The 18,321-nt window shown below is 39.5% G+C and overlaps 1 protein-coding gene across 12 annotated transcripts in view; it reads right to left on the bottom strand.

The window, feature by feature from the left end:
• LOC127656331 (adhesion G protein-coupled receptor L3-like) overlaps positions 1-18,321 on the bottom strand; it is a 338,006-nt gene that overhangs the window by 138,794 nt on the left and 180,891 nt on the right. For 11 of the 12 annotated variants that reach the window (XM_052144613.1, XM_052144656.1, XM_052144639.1 and 8 more), the window contains exons 5-6: positions 10,955-10,969; positions 435-1,235 (exon numbers count right to left, since the gene is read on the bottom strand). In XM_052144613.1, the coding sequence (XP_052000573.1) occupies positions 435-1,235; positions 10,955-10,969 (816 nt within the window). The remainder of the gene's footprint in view (positions 1-434; positions 1,236-10,954; positions 10,970-18,321) is intronic. The other variant, XM_052144630.1, reaches the window with a different exon arrangement.

Genomic DNA, 18,321 nt, shown 5'->3' with positions numbered 1-18,321 from the left:
ATTGAGAAACATCCTTGCTCTAATTACTGCCAACCCACGCATCAACATTCCAACTTTCAGCAAGAAGCTCTGAACTTCCTCTCCACTAAATTCACTCCAGTTAAACTTCGCTTTCCAATTAAACAGTCTATTCCAAATGTTCGGCTCGGACATTAGCCGGCCACTGACTCAAGCAAACACTGTCGAAACTCATTCTGTTTCCCACCCGCTGACACGAAACAGAACTCGCTTTACTAAATCAAAACTGCTTTCCCACTAGCATCCCGTGGTTTTGGGGTGGAAATTTTTTGTAATAATTATGGAATATCATGAGTTATATTTCACTGCAAAAGCCAGTTTAAACCAAATCTACGCCCTTGAGTTCAGGCTAAAATATATGAAGACGACAAGAAAATAGATGTTACAAATGGTATAGTTAACATTCCAGCACTTACCTGGCCTGCTGTCTAACACTCCAAAATCCAGGGAATATTTGACCACGTGGTAGTTATTCCACACATAGAGCAGATTATCTCTGGGATTATAATCCACAGCAGCAATATACTGGTAAGAGTTTGGGAAAGGGATGTCGAGGTAGCCATCTTTGCTCAGTTCTGTGTTGTAAATATAGTCGATTTTATTCCCGGTGGCTTCGCTATCATCGTCTTCGTAAACACTCTTCACAACGTACAAGATTCCACAGATCATGAAAGCATTGGAGGCGGACCGTTTGTCGTAGGCAGTGTCCCACGTTCCCTCCACGCGCAGTGTGTACGGATTCAACTGGCTGATCACGATTCGGCCGTTGTTTTGTTCTGTGGCATAAATCACCCAAAGACCGTTCTCATCCACAGCCAAATCAATATCAGACTTTCCACCCCAGCGATACGGAGACGTATCGTGATAATTTGCGCTAGCGATGATGGCCTCGCCGCTCTTGATACGAGTACGCAAATCGAACTTGACGATGTTCCTTGTACGCTCCTTGTTGAAGAAAAGCGCCCCGTCGTAAACAACAAAGCCCGTGCCATCCACCCGATGGGGGAGTTTATAGGTGGTGGTGGGTCGTCCTGCGATGAAGTCCTCTTTGCTGGAGTATTCTGTGAGGGTGTCCGTGCGATACGGTGTCCAGGGCATGTAATATATTTTATCAGATGCCTGCAGGGGGTCTTTACACCAAGCACCAGACTGGTGGTCCGATTCAAACAGATGCTCGCTCTGATAAACCCCATGCAAGAGCCCTGGGCACAAGAAAACTAGAGAGAGAAACAGAGAGAGACGAGTGAGGGTGCAAACAAAAGCACAACAAAAGATTTATCTCATCAAACCTTTTAACTTGATGGCAATATTATCCCACATTATCACATGGCTTCATATATATACATTTTAACCTCTTGAAGTGCATGAACCTAAATTATCTCATTCAAGTTTTTCAAAAATATATTCATAAAACATATCAGGGAAATTCCTAGGTGAAATGTCCACTTCCCTAAAATATATTCCTTTCCCAATCCCCATTGCACTCGTGCCGAAACCCAGGAAGGGGAAAGGAATGCATGGGAAGTAGGAAGCTGGGACTGGTTTGACAAAAACTTAGACATTTATTTACACACACAAAACGTCATTGTTCAGCCCAATACATAAACACACATACACACACACACACACACATGTCCATATGTCTCTCTCTCCCCATCTGCCACTGTCTTCTCTCCTTAAATACTCCCACCGCCCCTCACTGGAACACGAGACCAGTGTGGCTCACAGGTGGAACTCGTTCACAACTTATCTTCCCGGCCTCACTCTGTCCAGACGACACTCGGCCCTGCCCTGCTTGCCACAGTCTGCTTTTGGCCATGACACATAGAAGCAAATCTTTATTACGGTAAGACTTGACCAAATCAGGCACAGGTATTCATCGCTATCTTAGATCATTAGCTTAAATAAATCCACACATATCACTAGTTAAATAAGCTCTGGGCTTTTCTGGTCCAGGTACACATTATGAGTCAGGTTACTAAGCCATTTTGCCAAGCAGGCCCAGACACTCATAGAGATTTAGTTTATCAGCGTTATGCCGTTCACCCAAGCAGGCCAAGGCACACCTAGCTAGTATCCACTTGATGGACATGGCTCTTCAGAGCAGCAGCAGTACGCAAGACTTGGTGGTAGATCTGCTTGTTTGGGGGGTTGAGTTTTATGTTATGCATTTGTGTGACTTCCCTGCTTTGTTGGAGGATTGTATTTTTGTCTACTTGTGCAGCAGCATGTAATATATGCTAAAGCTTTCCGATGGTTGTCATGACTGAACTACTGTCATGGCAAGGCAACAGATTTAAGACTGAGCAAGCTAGTTCAAGTCAACATATATGGCTAGCTACCTGAATAACAGCACATCTAGTCTAATAACACAGATCATGATGAGTACTGAGGTTTGTTATTGCCACAGCTATGTCTGTCTCTGTATTGACAGAGACAGACATAGCTAAAACCCTCGAAACAGCTTGCACCAGCTTAAGGTCCTCCACCAAGCAGGTATCCATTGGTCAGGCTAGTCTGTTTTGATGATTTTAATAGTGTTTTGGGCACCTGACAGCTAGGAGATCCGCTTGACCAGAATTTTGTAATGTACCTCTGTTCTGCACTCAGATTTAACATATGGCATCAGAGGACTTGGAATATATCACATACGCTGCTTGAACTATTTATATGTACTTTCATGGTGCTTTTCAGTCATGTTTGGTGCTAGACCGTTCCACTCCAAATTCACCTTCTTTGTATGGACCAAAAAGCACACGGGTTTGAAATGAAATGATGGATAACTTTTGAGCGAGCTATCCCTTTAAAAATGTGTGTGCGCACATAAACATACATCCTCCGTGATATAACACTGGCATTTCATTTCGGCAAAGTTGGCATTTAAAATTTTGATAAATAAGACTGAGCTCATTAATGACAGCTGGTCAATGGGGCCGGAGGCCGCCAAGACATAATAATGAGCTTATATTTATTACAATCTGAACAGATTCCCTCCCCACGCTAAATTTAACCAGATATTGTCAATTTGTGTCATCTTGATTTATAGCATCTGCACACACAAAACTAATAATAACAGTATTTCCCTCCGTTTAGGGCCGCTCTAACCAGCCGTGCATTGTCCGGACAAAAAGATTGTGTTTCCTTCCAAGCCCTCTCGCTATGGAGAAATGGATTAAAACCCAAACTCTGACTGCAGCGATCCATACACTTAAACAGATTAGTTTAGAAATATAATCTCATTCCAATTAATTTCCTGCAAGGGGTCAAATCTGCTGATACTAAAGAGAGCGTAATCTACAGAGACATCAGTAACAGAGCCGTGGGTTTAGGCCTGTCTGTCCCTGATTACATTACAAAATCTTCTATATTTATGATTGTAGTAAAGCTCAGAAAAGTCAATAAATTGTAGCTAAACCACTGAACGTACTGCTCGAAGGTACTGCATCACAAAAATATATATCGTGTTACATTGATAATATAAACAGAGAGAAGTAAACATAACTTCAATATGTATTGTGAGGACAAAAATATTTTATTGTATTTCATATACATAAAATTCTAACTATGAAATTAGCCACTTAAAAAAGGAGCCTGTCCTTTTCTTCCAATAATATTTCAAATGTCATTTCCATCGTTTCTACAACAAAATGATTGGCGAGATATCATGAAAGAGACATTTGTTGTACAATAAAAATGACAAAAAATGACAGAAATCGGTCTCACTTTATATTAGGTGTATTTAACTACTATGTACTGACATTTAAATAAATACAATCAAATATATTGTCCTGTAAAAGTCTCAGAAAATTCACATTTGCTGCAACACAGGTTGAGGTTCGGGTAGTTTTAGGAGTAGAGTTTGGGGTAAATTATCAGTGTAACTACAGATGTAATTAAATGCAAGTACAATGCAACAACACATACACTGATGAGCCAAAACACTATGACAACCTGCCTAATATTCTGTTGGTCCTCCGCTTGCCACCAAAACAGTGCTGACCCACCGAGGCATGAACTCTACAAAGCCCCTGAAGGTGTCGCGCAGTATCTAGCACCAAGACATTAGCAGCAGATCCTTCAAGTCCTGTAAGTTTCAAGGTGGAGCCGCTGTGGATCGGACTTGTTGAAGCAGCACATCCCACAGATGTTCAATCGGACTGAGATCTCGGGAATTTGGAGACCAGGGCAACACCTTGAACTCTTCATCATGTTCCTCAAACCATTCCCGGACAATGTGTGCAGTGTGGCAGGACGCATTATCCTGCTGAAAGAGGGCTCTGCCAACAGGGAATACCATTGCCATGGAGGGGTATACCTGGTCTGCAATGACGTTTAGGTAGGTGTCATGTGTCAAATTTACATCCACATGAATGGCCGGACCCAGGGTTCCCCAGCAGAACATTGCCCAGAGCATCACACTCCCTCCACCATCTTGTCATTTTCCTACAGTGCATTCTGGTGCCATCACTTCCCCAGGTAAACGCCACACACGTACACGACAGTCCACATGATGTAAAAGAAAACGGGACTCATCGGAGCATGCAACCTTCTTCCACTGCTCCAAGGTCCAGTTCTGACACTCGCATGCCCATTGTAGGCTGTTTTGACGGTGGACAGGGGTCATCATGGGCACTCTGACCGGTCTACGTAGAAGGGTGAGATGCACTGTGTTGACACATTCATTTTTATTTACATTTATGCATTTGGCAGAAGCTTTTATCCAAAGCGACTTACAGAGCCCTTATTACAGGGACAATCCCCCCGGAGCAACCTGGAGTTAAGTGCCTTACTCAAGGACACAATGGTGGTGGCTGTGGGGCATGAACCAGCATCCTTCTGATTACCAGATTACCAGTTATGTGCTTAGACCACTACACCACCACCACTCCACATTCATCCTGTAACCATCATTCAAATTTTCTGTGACTTGTTCAGACCAGAAGGGATAGCCTCCGTTGCCTTCGCACATCGTTTAGCCTTGGCCGGCCAACAGCCTGTCATAGATTTGTGGTTTATCCCTCTTCGGACCACTGTCAGTAGGTACTCACCACTGCTGACCGGGAGCACCCCACAAGACTTGCCGTTTCAGAGATGCTCTGACCCAGTCATCCTGCCATAACAATTTGGCCCTTGTCAAAGTGGCTCAGGTCTTAACTCCTGCCCATTTGTCCTGCATTCAACACGTTGACTACGAGAACTGATTGTTCACTTACCATCTAATCTACCCAGATCTTGACATGTGACCTTGTTAGGAGATGATCAATGATATTCGCTTCACCTGTGAGTGGTCATAATGTTTTGGCTCATTGGTGTATGTACATAATAAGTACATTGTGTCGTAGTAGTTAAAGACACCTAATATAAAGTGTGGCCCAGAAATGTTCTGTGATGTGTGCACAGTAAATCCCCTGTTGATCAGAATCAGAATGAACTTTATTACCAGGTATGCTTACACATACACAGAATTTGTCTTGGTGACAGAAGCTTCCAGAACAGAGTCAGATATATATATATATATATATATATATATATATATATATATTCTATTTTGTATTAGCTCACACATCTGTTATGTACCATGACTGAGGCCACAGACACTATTAGGAAGTCAAAGCATCTCACCAACTGAAAAATGGATGCGCTCTAAGTGCTTACACAGGTATTATAAAGGTTAACGAAGCAGGTCATTGTGTCAGCCCTATAATAATGCTGTTAAAATGCATCTGAAAGCTAACTAAACACATACACAACGTTTGAACACACATACAAAATGATCAAGACATAAAAGCAAACACCTCCCTGATTAGCCATCCAGAATGCTACAGTACTATACAGTGAACAGCTGTAAAAGCAGAACAGCTAAAGCGTAACCCTTACAAAAAAGTCTAGAGTTTTGACAAACTTGCCACAAATTTGCCAATCATTATTTGTACATGCAAATGAGCTTGTGTTTCAATGCAAATGTTTGCCAGATGTTGGCAGCTCTTGCAAACCTCTAGCAAACCTTTGGCAACAATGAAGAAAATAATGAGGGGCAAATTTGCATCAAGTTTACCAGAACTCTCGATTTGCTAGTCAGCATCTTACACCTGAATGTAAAAACAGAAGACACCCCAGACACCTGCTGCAATCAACAGAAAAGCGCTCTAGTGATGTTGACCACACACACCACAAATATAGTCTTTATGAAGCTGCTAAAAGTTTGAACAGATGAAGAAAGTGAAATGATTGTTTTAAAGGAATAGTTCAACCAAAAGGGAGAGAGGAAGTCACTCATCAGCTGCCGTGCTGAATGACTCTGTTTTAATGCTCTTCTCTGACTGCTGCTGACTGTCAGTGTGCAACAGCCGAGTCTCCTTAACACGTCTTCAGCATGAATTCATCTCTGCCTGTTAACATCTGCACCAGTGATTTTGAACTGGTGAACGTTCACCCCAAAATTGGTTGCAGGTCTGTTTTGATAGATTATGTTTTCTGTATTTTGTTTTTCAATTTCATAGTTTTAGTGCGTTTTAATTAGTGCTGGGAACTGAGAACGGTTCTAATTCGAAACTGGTTCCATTTCTAAAATAATAACGAAAACGTATGATTGTATGAGACTTTTTGTGTCGTAAAGGTTCACTGTACTACTGTATTAAAATGCTCTAACAACTGACATTTCAGACGTAGCGCTGCCTCTTTACCGAATCTACATCGCGAAACACAGCGCGACCAGTGTAGCGTTTCAGTGTTTCTGAACGAATGACTCTTATGAGCCGTTTCACTCTAGTTTTTCCTCAATTTGAGATTTTTGGGGAAACCTACTTTTCAAACAAGTCCTAGGTCGTTCGCTTGATTGGATCCAAACCAGTGAGTCCCAATACCAATAATTATAAAAAAAAATTATATTTCGTTTCATCATCGTAACGGTACGCCAAAAGGTACAAAGTGGTTGTGGCCACTTTTGCTTAAACTTTTATAACTTTTGAACGGAATGAGATATTTTCACAATTCTTGAAGACAGTTCTGTAGGGGGTCAATCTGACCGTTGCACTCCTTGGCCACTTGGTGAAGCTATACCAATGACTAGGGATGTGCCAGAAGCCGAATACCTTACTCGGAAAGGCATGAATAATGACAAACAAATTCAAAACAAATAACGGATTCATCCGAATAATATAACAAATATTTGCATGACTGATTATCCAAAAAGCACATTTTAAATAAACATATCCAAAATGTAAAAAAAATGTTTTATCTGTGCAGACGCACTTTTGGGCTGTTTAGGGGAGAACCAAGCGGGCCGGTGGTTCGGCCGCGAAATGCGCCGAATGGTCCGCAATAAGCAACAATGAGCCGCAGCGTTATGCAAAACGGACCACAAAACGCTGCCACAATATGCAAAAAAGGACTTCTTTAAACTGCAAAATTTGAAAATGCAAAGTGTTCTTGAGCTCTGGTAAGGTGCTATATAAATTTAATATTATTATTATTATTATTAAAAAATGATGTATTTAAAAAAATATATTATTTTATTCCTTTTTTTTCTTACCAGATGAAGATGAATTTGTAGGCTACATTAACTGTGAAATATATTGTTGTTTCTCCAGGTATTTCAGATATTAATATCTGCATGAATCTGAATTTTCATTTGTCTGTGCATAATGTTATAACAACATTATTGTGGATTCAATAGGTGTTAAGCACACGTTTTGTAGTGAATAATAAATACAAATTCAAACATTAAAATACATTTAAATAAAATCAATATAGTCTACATACAGGTGAAAGTCCCGTAAAACTATATGAATTTTTTTACGATAGGACACCATTATTTAGTCAAATAATAATAATAATAATGTTAAATCATAACGTCAACATTTGTATTAATAAGGTTAACACTTTAGACATATTGGCTGCAAAGATTCATAATTTGTTGTAATTTTAGATATGTTTATTTAAAATGTCAATTTATCCTTGTGCTTTTTGGATAATCTGTCATGCAAATATTGTAAAATAAATGATGACGAACCAATTTCTTGCAAGTTTTTTTTATGACAAAGTATAAAGTAAATATATTTATGATTATATGAGTTACATATAATAAACATATACTAATAATCACGCACAATACATTTAGTTTTATTTCTAACAAAAGCATTTTGGTTACTGTTTTTGGTTGCCACTTGATGTATAATCTGGATCCTGAAGCAAAACCAGTTCCAAACCCCTGAAGTAGACCAAATGCAAAACCACCCTGAAAAATGCACATCTGGAAACCACAAATAACACTGAGTAGTATACTAACTAATAACAGCAGAGAGAGAGAGTGTGTGTGTGTGTGTGTGTGTGTGTGTGTGTGTGTGTGTGTGTGTGTGTGTGTGTGTGTGTGTGTGTGTGTGTGTGTGTGTGTGTGTGTTAAAGATGTGCTTTATGTAACCCTGAAGGTTAGCAGCACTTCCATCATAATGATGTCATTTAAAACACTGACAGCTCATTGGCTGTGCTATTGATTGTGCTTCACTGGATGTTTTAAATGGGAATTAGATTATGAATATCATTACTGTTAAAGTGCTAAAGGGGGTTTACGAGCATATAGCTGATACACTGATGCTATAAAATCTAATTACCTGGCAGATGAAAAAGGATGCAAAATAAGTATAGACCTCAATTGACAAACTCAATACACGTGCAGAGCATGTTTGTGTGCGGATGCATTTTTAACAACTAATTCCAGGGCATTCAAACAGTTTTAATGAGTTTTTCTTTATTTGTTTTATTTTTTGGGGTTATACTAATAAGAGCGTATGCATTAGCCATTTTGGTGAATCATTCATTTTATTTTTTTCCCCAGACACTTCATTTAAACCCTTTTCAATTCAAAAGTGATCACTCTGATTTCCCCATTCATTTTGGGTCATTTTTATTTCTTTATTTTATTTTATTTTAGCGAAATAAAAAGGAATGGGTGAAATATACACAGATGAGCCTAAACATTATGACCACTCACAGGTGATGCAAATATCATTGATCATCTCCTAACAAGGTCACATGTCAAGGTCTTGTTGATTAGATGGTAAGTGGACAAGCAGTTCTTGTATTCAACGTGCAAGAGAAATGGGCTGGAGTTAAGACCTGAGTGACTGACAAGGGCCAAATTTTTATGGCCAGATGACTGGGTCACGTGTTGAGTACCAACAGACAGTGGTCCGTGGAGGGACAAAACAAACTGGCAACAGGGTGTTGGGCCCCCAAGGCTCATCGATGTACGAGGCCATCGAACGCTATTCCATCTGGTCTGAACTGACAGAAGGTCCATTTTTAATGATGGTAATGAGAGGAATCTGTCACAATAGACAGTGCAACACACCCTGACGCATATGGAGCTGCGTAGTCGCAGTCCGATCAGAGTGCCCATGATGACACCTATCCACCATTGCAAGAGCTTACAATGGGCACGCAAGCATCGGAACTGGACCTTGGAGCAGTGGAAGAAGGTCGCCTTAACAAATGAGTCACGTTTTCTTATATACATTATGTACACGGCTTTGTACGTGTGCGCCGTTTACCTGGGGAAGTGACGAGATGGTGGAGGGAGTGTGATACTCTGGGCAATGTTCTTCTGGGAAACCCTGGATTCAGCCATTCACATGGATGTCAGTTTGACACATGCCACCTACCTAGTAGCACTCCAGGTACACCCCTCCATGGCAATGGTATTCCCTGTTGGCAGTGCCCTCTTTCAGCAGGATAATGCATCCTGCCACACTGCACACATTGTTCTGGAATGGTTTGAGGAACATGATGAAGAGTTCAAGGTGTTGCCCTGGTCTCCAAATTCCCCAGATCTCAATCCGATTGAGCGTCTATGGGATGTGCTGGACCAACAAGTCCAATCCACAGTGGCTCCACCTCGCAACTTTACATTTACCTTTACATTTATGCATTCGGCAGACCCTTTTGTCCAAAGCTAATTACAGTGACTTATTACAGGGACAATCCCCCCGGAGCAACCAGAAGTTAAGTGCCTTGCTCAAGGACACAATAGTGGTGGCTGTGGGGATCGAACCAGCGACCACAGGACTTACAGGACTTGAAGGTCTTACAGGACTTTATTTGCTGCTAATGTCTTGGTGCCAGATACCACACAACACCTTCAGAGGTCTTGTAGAGTCCATACCTTGGCGGGTCAGCACTTTTTTGCCGGGCAAGAGGAGGACCAACAGCATATTAGGCCGTTGGTCATAATGTTTTGGTTCATGAGTGTATATGCTGCTTATTACTATTATTTTTTTTAGGTTACATGAATTAGGGGTTTTCATTATTCAATTCATATTTAGAGTAAATTAAAGGTTATACAACTTTTTGTTCCATTAAAATGTTCTAAAATGACCAAAACAGGAAGAAAACAGCACTCCTCATTAAATGTAGTTAGATATGTTTTGTTAACAGCTTTGAGCATAGCTTACAATTTATTTATTTTAATTAGTAACTTGACTCTGGTGGAACTGCTTTAAACTATAAGCAGCTTGTAGAATGGGAAACTTCAGTTTCTAAGTACAGTATCTTTCACAACACTGCTGCTTCAAGTATACTTCCTGCCCATATTGTACTAGTGTCTGTGGGTACCAGCACCAGGAGAAGAGCATGAAAACACATGGATCTGGAATGAGGATGGACATCTACAAGAACAAATGAGCCCACCACAACACGATCAGCACCACACACGGCTCCACTCACACTCTTTATGAATTCAGCCACATTTGTCACGTTCTTCAATAAAAAATCATATCCGTATGAACATATAATAGAGGTCCAAAATGTGTTTGGTCCCCACTGTACATGCATGTGGCAGTAACATGAAACAATGTTACACACGTGGTGAAGGCAGAACATAAAGTTGTGTGAGGGAGCCGACAGAAAGACTCTAAACATGGTGAAAAAAACACGTCTTTACCTTTCTGTTCCACCTCTATTTTAGGCATGGAGGAGAAAAACAGACAAACAGAGAAAAAAAGAGCAAAGAATTAATGACTCAACAAATGTCAGAGATTTTGTTCTCCAAAGCAACCTGATGGCATTATATACAACTAGAAGCATCTGTCCTTATGCTGCAAAAAATGAAAACAATAAAAAAGCAGAATTTGTGTATCAGCAAACCCTCCAGTTAATTCCTGTGGATAAACAAATCGGAAATTAGATTAGACAGAAATGTAGAAACTTAGCAACGTTCTAACATAGAATGGGCAGTCACATATTACAAAACAGCTTCGGACAAGGTCATCAAATTAAACAAAATTTATCAGTATTGGGTGTATCTGATTACAAAGTAATATGTTACTGTAATCTAATTAATTTTAAGTCAAAAATAATGTAAAAAACATTTGAAATTCTTGTAATCAGATTGCAGTTACTGACTTTCAATTAAAGTAATTACTTAAGTACATTACTTGCTTTCAAGTAATATGTATAATACAGTAGATTTAATATATGAATCCATATGTACGTCTGTTAGCGATTCTGTGGCAGCTGAAGGGTGTGCGACAACGAATGAGGAGGAAATATAGAGATTTGGAATTTGAATGGAAATCCAAAAACTTTTCTAGGAAAAATTATTTAGAAAGTAACTTAGTCAAATAATTAGTAATATGATTACCTTTTAAATGAAGTAATCAGTGAAGTAATCTGATTACATTTTATATACATTTTTAATAATTTGTAGAGGATTACTTAATTTCAGTAACTTACCCAACACTGAAAAATATCATATTTTTATAAGCGTTGCAAAGTTTCAGAAATATACACATTGGAATATTAGGCAATTGGAGTGTATCAGAAGTCTGCTAAGGAAACATAAGGTGATGTGGGTGGAGCTTAGTGAGGTAAGGTGTTCAAAGACCCCTAAAATGTGCTTAAAGGTCAACACAGGGACCACCAGCATGATGCACAGATGCTAGACACTGCTCCCATGGATACCATCTGGGTTTCATTGTCCAAAGGAAATCAGGTAATCGTGAGGCAAGGTCCACTCCTATACACCATCAACACACACACACACACACACACACACACACACACACCACACATTCACCCACAGCAATTTGTCTCAAATCAGTGGGCTGCAAAGTAAGTTTGACCAGTAGAGGGAGGTCCAGAAGTCTTATAGGGATAGTTCACCAGTAAATTAACATTCTGTCTTTATTTACTGTACCTAAACTCTTATATGTAATATAAGCATTACTGTAATGTGGACAAAACTAAAGCTATATAAGTTTCTGTACATTATGGTGTTTATACTGTATTTTATTTATGCTGAATTTAATGCATTTTAATTAGTGCTCTCAGTCGATAATTCTTTATATCATGATTAATTGCATAATTCTTTGCAGTTAATTGTGATTAATCACAAAATTTAAAAGTGCTGAAATATGCGACTCTATACAGTATACTTCTTGTAAAGATACATTTATTTCCATCTTAGGAAGAAAACAAATATGTAGCAATATAATGCATTATTAACACTTTCCAAACAAAGCCTTCCACAATAAAAAGACAAATGTATTAAAATATCATCAATTCAAGTAACTTTAAACGTTTCCCAAAGTTTAAGTGAGAGTTTGACTAAAAGAAAGAACTATTCCCCACATAGGTACATATTCATTGCAATGGGCATTAAATCCCTTAAACTGTCATCCTTCACAATATTAATTTGCTGGTAGACTGTGGCTAACTGCATTGTTACAGCAATCGTGAAGCTGCATTCATGATTCCCATCAAGGCACCAACACCAGCATTGTGCGCCTCTTTGAACTCACATGAACAGCATCTGCAAACAAGAACGTCTCATTCTGCGTTTTGGTGATAGTTAAGAGTTGGTGTGCGTCAACAAGCATGTTAAGACAGTTCCGCCCATTGAATGTCTATGGGACCGCCGCATTATGATGTTTTATGCTAAGCTTGTAGTCTCTACTTGGTAGAAGGGCCCTGGTGCTGTGGCATTTTAATGTGAGTGCTCATAATATTATACATATATAGCAAAATTACAATTCATGTCTTTAGGAGTTAAACTTTTTCAATGAAGAAAAAATGGCAGTGTACCTTTAAGTACATAATAGTTAAAAACACGTAATATAAAGTTAGTCCCAAATAATAGTCCTAAAACATGCTTTATTGCCTTTATACAAAATATTTATATTTTTTCTTAAGAATTCAAGGTGAAATGTGACCTAGACATGTATATCACTGCAAAAATGGCTCATAAAAGTGAAGCTAGCTCTAAAAATTGTAGAATCATTAGTGATCTAAACTAAAATCAGCAACAGGAGGTTAAATGTTTTGTCTGCTAAAATCATTGTATGCTTGTCTAACCTGCCCCTCCCATTGGTTGAAGTTGGAACTACAAGTGCGATGCACAAGAGCAAGAACTACCTTCTTGTAAGGATCCGGAACAAGCGAAATTTCAGCCACTCAAGCTAATTTAATAATATTAAACTCACGTTCGGTGATATGCAAGCGCTAAATACACTCACTGAGCACTTTATTAGGAACACCTGTACACCTACATATTCATGCGATTATCTAAACAGCCAATTTTGTGGCAGAAGGGCAATGCATATAACCATCCAGATACGGGTCAGGAGCTTCAGTTAATGTTCAAATCAACCATCAGAATGGGGAAAAATTATCTTAATGATTTGGACCGGATAATGATTATTGGTCCCAGACGGGCTGGTTTGAGAATTTCTGTAACTGCTCATCTCCTGGGATTTTTGCACACAACAGTCTAGAGATTACTCAGAATGGTACCACAAAAAAGTACAAATATATAAAAAAAATATATCATCCAGTGAGTGGCAGTTCTGCAGATAGAAAAGCCGGAGAATGACCAGACTGGTTCGAGCTGACAGAAAGGCTATGGTAACTCAGATAACCACTCTGTACAAATGTAGTGAGCAGAATAACATCTCAGAATGCCCAACATGTCGAACCTTGAGGTGGATGGTCTACAGCAGCAGAAGACAACGCTGAGCACTTTATTAGGACCATACTGTTCCTAATAAAGTGTATGCTTCACATGTAAAATTGCAATTGCAATATGTTTCAAAATAACATGATATGACTGGTCAAAATTGGACAGGCCTACCTAGAAGTTACCTGACTATGTAGGTAGCAGACAAATCACTAGTCTATACAGTATATCTTATAAACCAAAGCTCTGAAGAGAGAGAGACAGACAGAGAGAGAGAGAGAGAGAGAGAGAGAGAGAGAGAGAGAGAGAGAGAGAAGCCACTCTTCACAAGCCAAAAACACAGAAATACTAGTCAGGTGTATAAAATCCCCTAACATACACCAAGCTCTCTGGCAGAACATGCTAAATACTAAAGCAAACTAGACTAACAAAGTTTACAACGCAAATATGCTACATTAGTGTGACCTGTCGTAGTCTTGTATAGCTATGCTTTTGACTAATAGCTTATTCTAACCAAGCCACTTAGAAAGGAAGAGACTGTCTGATCGAAATGTAAAGCGACCAACCACAGTGCATTTTGTCCCAACAAACAATTTTTGGTTCCCAGAACAGAGCATTGTTTTTGGTTGGCCTGAAAAGTATTATTATTATTCTTTTTTTTTTTTTTTTTTAAAGGAAATTTAATGTTTTTGGTGGTCCATAATAGTTCCACTAACGTTTCCTTAACCTCTGAATTCTGGGAAACATTCTGCAACCAAACTGCAACATTAAATCAATAATCAGTCTCCAATCTTGTTTTGTTCTTTTGTACGTTCTTAATAAGTTCTTATCAGGTTGTCACAAAAAACCTCCCAAACACTTTCAGGGAAGTTTAGTTTATGGTTATAAAAAAGTAAATATGCACATAGAATGTTCCTAGAACCTTAAAACTAAAGAACGTTCTGTTTGGTTGGTTTGTGTCGTTAAGAAGCAGGTTTATCTAAAATTAAGATTAAACCACAATAATGTAGTGCTGTGACAAACAAAATATCAAATAATGGTATAGTGAATATATAATTCTGGGTCCCACTTTAAAGTGGGTGTCTTTTACTACTATGTATTAACATTCAAATAAATATAACACATATAATAATAATGCTTCCTACACCTACTAAATCATCTGAACTGCAAAATAACCTTCTTCAGAGTGATACAAGACTCCTCCACTTTACATTGGGGTCCTTGGTCACCAAGTTGGGGTCTATTTCATCCCTTTCCTATGTGCCTAAAAGCAAACTCTGAGTCTTTCAAAGAGCTGATGCCACTAACCTTGCAAGCTTTGATAAATCCTGTTAAGAGTTCTTCCACAATAGCATTCGTTCAGTTAACACGGTACCTTGTAAACACAACTTGGTTTCCAGGTGGTTTACTGTCCAAAAAGTGCCATTACTCCCAAAAGTTGAGTAAAGCAACCCAATCATATTACATGACTGTGGATATTCCGTAGGTGTGCAATCTGAGACTGAGATGAGATCTAATGTAACACAGATAACCCTGCTACTGCTGGATCAATCCGTTCCAGCTCCTGTAGAAATCAGCATGAAGTTACATCTAAGCGCAGACTCTAAACCCCTGTTCTGGCTATATTTCCTCTTCAGGGTCAAAACTTAGACAAGATGATGAAACATGTAGCTCATTAGGGCCTGGCTGACTTCATTACTGACCTAAACAACTGAAATGAAGAAATAAACAAGGCTATCATTTTTGTCTTTGTACATCCATGATCTGATAAGCATCCTTGAAAAACTTCAAGAAGAGCCAAGCTGTCTAAATTGATGGTTTAAGTTTAAGTTAGATTATTTCTATGATTTGCTTGTGGACAAAATCTGTTTTCCACCCCAGCATTGGTCTTCAGTGCTGTCCAAATTGGGGAGATAGTGGGGGATGAGGGGGGCTGGGAGAACACATCCAAAAACATGGCAATCTCTTGGCTCTGGTTTTAATCCGATTCGAGTCTAGCACGATCCCTAAAATAACATGCGCATAATGAACACCTGATGGCTTGCAGATATCGCCAAGATCAATTTGAATCAGGGTAATTAACAATCGTTGACTGGCTGTAATTCGCGCAGCTGTATCGGACTGATTACAAATAAAACTTTGCATACTAATTTCCAGAAGCTGTGTAAAGTCAGCCAATCAGATCACAGCTTTTCAGATTGAGTAAGTGCTTTCCAGCTTGTGTGCAATATGTATCAGATTGTCAGCAAATGGACTGTGGGTGGTCCAAAAGTTGCGTTCGGATTCACGTACTGCATTTGATGAAGAACGTACTTCTCAACAGTTAATAAAGTAAGTTCTTTAGGTGTGCAGGTGAGCTGTATGAATACATTCTTGGACATACGTTACTTAAGCCAGGAACATGGGTATTGTCCCGTGACCCAAATATATGGTGTAATAAAAACAACCATGAAAATAATTAATGTTAAACAAGTACAATTTATCCACAAGGGAAAGTTTCTTGGTACATAGCACTTACAGTTAAATCGGTCCACCTGACTCATGGTTCTCCACATTTGGCTCATTAGGGCCTGGCTCACTTAATTACTGACCTAAACAACTACCCAAATGAATAAATCAACAAGGCTTTCATTTTCATCTTTTATATCCGTAATCTGATATATTCTACATCCTCTGTGGACACTTGGATCAAAAAGCTTCAAGACGGGCCAAGTTGTTTGGAATGAAGGTTTCGCTTATTTCCAAGATCTGCTTGTGGGCACAATCTGTTTTCCATCCCAACATTGGTCTTCAGCACTGCCCACATTATATCCTGTGTTTCTGGGGCAAAATACTATCTGACACTTATTTGGAGGCCCTGATCTCTCCAAATCTTCTCAGAACCCCTTGGCAAAGCTTGGTGGGTCAGGGGAGCTGGGTAAACAGGTCCAAACACATGGCAATCTCTTGGCTCTGGTTTTAATCGGATTCTCCTCCAACTCGATCCCTGAAATCACCTGCGAATGATAAACACCTGATACTGCCAAAACCAATTCGCTGGTGTACAAGCATCAGGGTGATTAACAATCGCAGGCTGACTGCAAACCGTGCAGCTGCATGCAAGAGAACGGTCAAGGGAGGCTGATATCTATGACCAACCCATTGGTTCCCTGACTCGGACACCATATTACGATTGGACATAAATAATGGCCTTGGTGCTGTGACAACAGGGTGGTGTTGTGAAAATAGCAGGTCGTCCTGGTAACATGTCCACAGGTAAATGAGCGTGCGCTCACAGATTGAGCGCAGGTGTTGTTAGCTAAAAAGGCAATGATGGTGAATCTGGCGAGGCAACAGAAAATTACATGCAAAAGGCACGCTAAGATGTACCAACTTATGCATGGAGGACTGATTACCAGTCGGACTCAGGTGCAAAAAAACATGCCAAAACAATCAGCTCTCATTCTATTGCCCTTCAAAAAAAACTAAAAAAAACTGCATAAATCCATAAAGTGATTGTTTCACTGCAAACCTCTGAAACAACACAAGCAGGGCCAGCCATACTTCTCTCTTGCTGAAACTGCATTATTGGAAACAAGCTTTGAGCTTTGAGTAATTAAAGGCTAATTAAATATCTGGACTTCATCTGGGGCTGTACAATGAAGCTAGTTGAACAAAGTCAGGGTTACAGGATTGGTTTTGAGTTGACCAATCCAAACCAATCTAACCTAGTTTTAAAGGTGCCACAACGTTCAATATAAATTCACTATCATGATGCCAGGCCTAGGCTATACACTGGCTAAGGTGTTCTGGGTGGTTGCTAGGAGACTGCTGGGTTATTGCACAAGTCTGATTGCTTAGAAAAGTAATAGCACGTCTCTCCTCAACAATAGCTGGGTATCCATTCACCAACTTTTATGCAAATTGTGGGACATTGCATACAAAATTCTGGACAGAAACACCAACATGCAAATAAAATCATAAAAATGTGCATAAAAACGTATACTCGCTGTTGAGGTTGATAAAATTGTTATTCAATAAGAAGAAATGCATAATCCACGATGGAAACACATTTAACAAATATATTCCTATTAAATATACTGTTTAAGGGAATCTAGATTTGCATCGAAACATTCAGGTGACTTTGCCTCAACAAGCCATGTGAATACATCATTTGCTCAGAGAATATCATCAATATCATCACAACAACTCCAATTACATTTTGTGCCAATTTCACCACAAGTGCTGTCCCCTTTTTCTCCCAATTTGGAATGCCCAATTCCCACTATTTAGTAGGTCCTCGTGGTGATGTAGTTACTCACCTCAATCCGGGTGGTGGAGGACATGTCTCCGTTGCCTTCGCTTCAGAGACAGTC

Source organism: Xyrauchen texanus, chromosome 2 (genome assembly GCF_025860055.1).
Source record: "Xyrauchen texanus isolate HMW12.3.18 chromosome 2, RBS_HiC_50CHRs, whole genome shotgun sequence".
Lineage (NCBI taxonomy): Eukaryota > Metazoa > Chordata > Actinopteri > Cypriniformes > Catostomidae > Xyrauchen > Xyrauchen texanus.
This window is presented reverse-complemented; position numbering and strand designations above follow the sequence as displayed.